Source organism: Euphorbia lathyris, chromosome 3, assembly GCF_963576675.1.
Source record: "Euphorbia lathyris chromosome 3, ddEupLath1.1, whole genome shotgun sequence".
NCBI classification, from domain to species: Eukaryota; Viridiplantae; Streptophyta; class Magnoliopsida; order Malpighiales; family Euphorbiaceae; genus Euphorbia; species Euphorbia lathyris.
Genome location: NC_088912.1, coordinates 109,130,546 through 109,135,967, shown reverse-complemented (window position 1 = coordinate 109,135,967; position 5,422 = coordinate 109,130,546). Strand labels below are relative to the sequence as shown.

At 35.4% G+C, this 5,422-nt stretch overlaps 1 protein-coding gene across 1 annotated transcript; it reads left to right on the top strand.

Moving 5' to 3' along the window:
* Positions 1-479: 479 nt before the first annotated feature.
* On the top strand, positions 480-3,591 carry LOC136224192 (uncharacterized). Its single transcript, XM_066012459.1, has 4 exons — positions 480-739; positions 1,040-1,332; positions 2,542-2,629; positions 3,140-3,591. Exons 2-4 carry the CDS (start codon positions 1,133-1,135, stop codon positions 3,224-3,226), a joined length of 375 nt encoding a protein of 124 aa, XP_065868531.1. The 5' UTR covers positions 480-739; positions 1,040-1,132; the 3' UTR covers positions 3,227-3,591.
* The last annotated feature ends 1,831 nt before the right edge of the window (positions 3,592-5,422 follow it).

Sequence of the window (5,422 nt, the reverse complement as noted above, 5' to 3'; positions counted from 1 at the left end):
CACGGTATTAATCATTGCATTTGCATTCAAAATTTGTATTTTTTTCTTCAAAACCCAGTTTTGGACATGTAATGTAGCTATAGGAAAAGTATAAAAACCTCTAATTTAAATTATAATAATTTGAAATACAGATTAAGTGAGTAACAAATTTTCAACAGAATTAGATATTCACCACTTATTAATTTGGCCACAAAAGACTTAATTAGACCAAAAATATATGATAATAAATATAATGTATCACTACAAGAAAACAGTTAGTTAGCTGCTAAATTTAGCTACCAGATCAAAATTGGTCGCTACATTGCGACGGTTTCCATCGCTAATGAATTTTCCTAGTCGCTGAGCATGAAGTAAAATTTACGCCTGTTTTAGCCAAATAAAAAAGGAAGAAAAAGTAAATAAAACAGAAAAAATAAAGAAAAAAGAAATAATAAATATAAAAGGAGAAAAGATAAAGGTAAAACCCCAAATCCATCCCTTTACCCTCTTCTCCTCTTCGATCTCGACAAGGCGACAGCAGCGGTTTCACTCTTATGTGCTCTCCAACCTAACAATTCTTCTGTTCCGGTCTAATATCGCTCTTTTCAGGCGGCATCTTCTCCGATCTAAGCCCTCAAGCTAGTCATTTCCTCTCTTCTTCACCGACCTAATCCATCTCCTCTCTTCTTCTCCCACCTAATCCATCTTTTAGACCTCTGAACTTCTCATTTCTTCAGAAGCTCGGTCTTCACTCTATCATGTATGTTTTCAATTTATAGTTTGTGTTGTTTGAGATTCCTCTGCCATAATATATTAATTTGTCGGTCGGGTATGAGATTGGTGGTTTTCATTATCTTTGCCTGAGATCTCCTTCTGTCTGATTAGAATGGTTCTCTTATTTTAATGAAATTTTGTCTTTAGATTTCTTCTGTGCTTATTGTGTTGATTTATATTGCTTTGTGTATGGATACTGATGGGAAGTCTTGTGCATTCGTCTGAGTATAACATTTTGGGGAAACATAACAAAAACTTCAAAATTAAAATGGAGGTTTTTTCGCAGAGCAAGGATGGGGATTTGAAGGGAACTAGACTGTCAAAAACAGAAGGAAAAAGAAAGAAAAAGAGAAAGGGGAAGGGAAAGAGAGAAAGAGAAATGATGGCGGTGAGAATGGGACGGGAGACGTATAGTATGTTCTTCGACTTCTCCAATTACACAATTTGGATGATGAACTTACAAGACGAATACTGTATTTCACTAAAGCTAATTGCAACTCTGTCATCATCGATCACAACCAGCACCTCTGATTCAAACACCACCATCGCCACTGCCACTGCCACTGCCATTGCCACCAGGTACTTGTTATTTTCCTCGTTTCTTAAGTTAATCATTTGTTCAATTTCACTTCCTTTCAGCTGTAAGTTGGAATTGGTTTGGGCGTGCATAATTTTGTAAGAACTATTCATTTGCATCCAATGCTTTTGTTTGAATTCCCCTATGGACTTCAACTCATATAGGAACCAAAAACTAAAATCGAAAATTTACTTTCTTCAATTGAAAGAGTAATGAGGTTTGAATCAAGGTTGATTCATTTGATTTTATTGAGCACAATAGAGAGTAATATAAGAACTCTAGGGCTCATAGTCGTAGCCATTACTGATATGCAACTTAGGCCAACATAATTATTAATCTTGTTTGAAGCTTAGCTAGAGAGAAAATCATAATTGGTAGCTAATTACAGATCATGGAGCCTTAATCTCAACAAGTTGGGTTGTGATATATAAATTCCTCTTCTCCAAGTTGCTGATTATACTTAAATAGTGCTTGTATGCAACTGATAATGATAAAGAAGTGGCACAGAAGAGTATTTGATGCCATGTAGGTTAAAATGTTCTTAACAAGTGTAGTTATATTCATATTATGGAGTATGGACATGAAGTTTATTCAGTTCACTGTCCTGAATTTGGGAAAAGATTTCGAATAACCTCCAAATTTCTAATGTTGTTATTCCTTTTATGGTAATGCCAATATTGAGGTTCACCCAATGCCTCTTCCTCCTAGAGCTGCCAAACCTTCGCCTTCACAATCAGTTCCCATTTCTCAAGTTATTGCAAAACCAGATTCTATATACTTGAAAAGTCAGTGGGAGAAGGAGAAGCTTATTTTATTTTTTGATAGAAAACCAGACTTGTATTAAAACATCAGACATTTATATCAGTACAGATACAATTAGAGATAAAATAAGGGAAATCAGCAATGAAAATTTCCGGATGATCCAAGGTTAAGCCCCAAGCCGCAAGTTTATGTGCAGGGGTGTTTGCTGTTCTTCGTTCATGGACAATCTTGAAACACTTAGTAGTCCTAACCAGGATATTGCCCACCAGCAGTCCTAACCAATTCGGCCCCTTAGACTTAGAGTCGACTAACCTGACTGCCTCTAATGAATATGTTATTGGAGGTGATACATTTAGTAGTGTTTTGTCAGCAATAGGTATTCCCTACTTCTGTTCTGTCTAGTCTCTTTGTAATCATAAATGCTAATGGAAATCTTTCATTTTCAACAGGGAAATTGGGGCATTATATGCAATGAACGAAGTTGACATATTTCCAGATGATCCAAAATCTGCAGAGTTTATAAAGCAATTAGAACAGGTATTCAGCACATCTATCATGCTTCATTTGTGTTTTTACCCAAGTCTATATGACTTCATCTTCACAATCTTTATACTGAAGATTTTGCATCTCTATAGTAGATGACTATCCCTATACTTATGCTGTTATGTTTCAGTTCTTGATATGCATATAGTTTTAGGTTGTTGGGGTTTAGTTGTATGTTTCTTACTACATGCTTCACTACCGTTGAATGCCCCAAAATATTTTGATTTTCGAGTGTTAGAGCAGGTTGGGTTGGATATGGGTGTGAGGGAGATGGCTGTCAATTTAGGGTGGGAATTCTTAGTTGGAATTAGCTTTTGTATTTATCCTATATTAGTTTATGAGTTCTTTACTATGTTTCAGTTAGGGGAGAATGCCTATGAGAAACATTGTATTTGATTTTGTTTGTGTAATGTGGACACTAGGTGCAGTTCTTTGGTTAATAAATATATTAAGGACTTGTTCTTCTTTGATTGATACATAAGTTCATATGCTATTCTGTCACAGGTAAACCAGACGGTGACAAGGTGTCTGACACCAAGTTATTCTTACTTTGGTGTCTTAGGAAGGGACGTGCCCCAAACCTCCCGTTAAAATTCAAGAGCATCATCTTCAAGTTCTGTTGGTCCATCCAATTTAGGTGCTACTACTGAAATTCAAGGGATAAGAAACACATACGAGACCGTATGGGAGCGCCTTGATGGCTTTTATGCGGACAAAACCAATTTATTAGCGCATCTACAGAAAGTGAAAGACAAGACCGATTGAGAGTTAAATGGGACGGGACCAATTTATTAGCTCATATAGCTCTTAGATATATTTTGGCATAATTTTATAGGTTAACCTTTGATATAAATTTTTTACCTAATATGTTAGGTTATTATGATATCATGTGAGTTGCATTATATATTATGACATTTAAATATCAAATATTAATTATTTTTTAATATATTTATAATTTTCGTGAATATTGTTTATTCTGGTTAACTTATGTTGTGAATGTTAACAGTGTATTACCGACAGATTTTCTGTCAGAAATTCGTCGGTACTCTAATTAGTTTGTGTGGCGACCTAGTCCATTAGCGACTACTTTTGGTCGCAAAGTTTGGTCGGTAAAGATTACGACTGCTCAGCGACTAAATCGAACAGTCGCTATAGTCTGCAACTGTCGTCGGAAATAGTCGGTGGTTCACTAGCGACTAAGGACTACGACTGAATGTGTTTGGTCGGTAAACTACTAAATTCAGTCGGTAAACCGCTTTAGCTACCACATTAGCTACCAAAATCGCGGTAGCTAACTAGCTGTTTTCTTGTAGTGTTAAGAATTCAACCTTTAATAATATCGAATGTTTACACATGTTTGAAAATTAAAACTTAGTAGTTTATGTTTTAGAGCTCGTTTAGTTTATTTGTTTTTTGATGTTGTTGTTTGCTGTTACGGTTTGCTGTTTGTTGTTTGAATAACCTGCTTTTCCATAAAGTATGGATTCATTGCTTTTTTATAAAAGATATTTTTCAGTTACAATAAGCAAACAATAGATGTCTCACCAAATACCTAAAACTCTCATTTTTAAACTCCAAAAGAGAACAAGAGATGAAAAAAGAACAACCAAACACCATCTTATTAAAAAATAATAAGAAAATTAAATAAACAATGTAAAAATACATGATATTGGTTCAAAAACTGTGTGGAATACATTTTCCGCATTTAACTTACTTTTTTGCAACCGAGTGATTAATTCCAACTTTGATACTCGGCCATTGAGCTCTCTCAAAGTCAGAGAAGATATCATCGAAAGTTTTTGATTCTCTGTTGATTTCTGGCGAGAAGCAGCGGTGGGTCATCGGACCACGGAGAAGCTGCATCGCTCAAAAAGTGTCAATGACTAGGGTTGGGCTTTCTTTCGATACTGCCTATGTAGGTGGCACTACTTATAGAAGTACTTTGAGCTTGAAAAGAGCTTTCTTCAACTTGGAAGCACAACCCTCGCAGTCTAAGTTTGGGAACTCTTACCTCTACCATCTGCATAAATGTCAATGTTTTTGTATTAATAAATGTATGATTAGTTTAATATTCAATGCAGAAATAATAGAGTTAGAGACTCACAGACATAGCTGATTTCAACTGAGAAATTTTGGTTGGTTTAGAGAAGAAGAAGAAAACAGAGAGATGGTTTTGAAATGAGAGCAGCAATTCACGCCTAGGCATGCCTGCCCCTGATATGTATCTGTCTGTCTTTCTCCCTACCCAATGCTCCTTCTCACGCTCTCTTTAATAATCCTTTTCTATTATAGGACCCCAGATCTTCTAAGCTGACCCTGTGCAATCCATTTCATTAACGAAAAAGATGTATCTCACAAATGATTACTATAAAAGAAAAGGTTTTGCCATATTTTGAAAGTGATTTAATAACCTTAGGGAACGTAACAAGGAAATAAATTTGATACTGATGATCTGAATTACAAGCAAAGTCCTGGAGATGAATCATTTTAAGATGCCAGAAAATAAGTTCAAAAATAGCTAAGAAACCATTACAAGTACTTGAGGCTTTGTGTAAAGGACTTACCAAGTCCTTCGAGTTCTTCTATCATTATATAATACGCAGTTACACTCTAAGAATAAATACTCGATACAGGAAACTCAGCAACTTCAATTTCAAACACCAACGCACATGCAACAACTTTTAACTCATCATGATGAAAAGAGGTCTGAAAATTAGGGGAGGACTTAAAGCACAATCAGTTGTTTAATCATCCTCTTCTGTGCTAGAAGTTTGGAAATTATATAGA

What these genes read in the sequence shown, in the direction of transcription:
- LOC136224192 (XM_066012459.1), top strand. Translation starts at nt 1,133, where the DNA reads ATGATGGCGGTGAGAATGGGACGGGAGACGTATAGTATGTTCTTCGAC. An exon ending in GCCACTGCCATTGCCACCAG is followed by an intron (nt 1,333 to 2,541) that starts GTACTTGTTATT and finishes CATTTTCAACAG; the next exon opens with GGAAATTGGGGCATTATATG. An exon ending in TTATAAAGCAATTAGAACAG is followed by an intron (nt 2,630 to 3,139) that starts GTATTCAGCACA and finishes ATTCTGTCACAG; the next exon opens with GTAAACCAGACGGTGACAAG.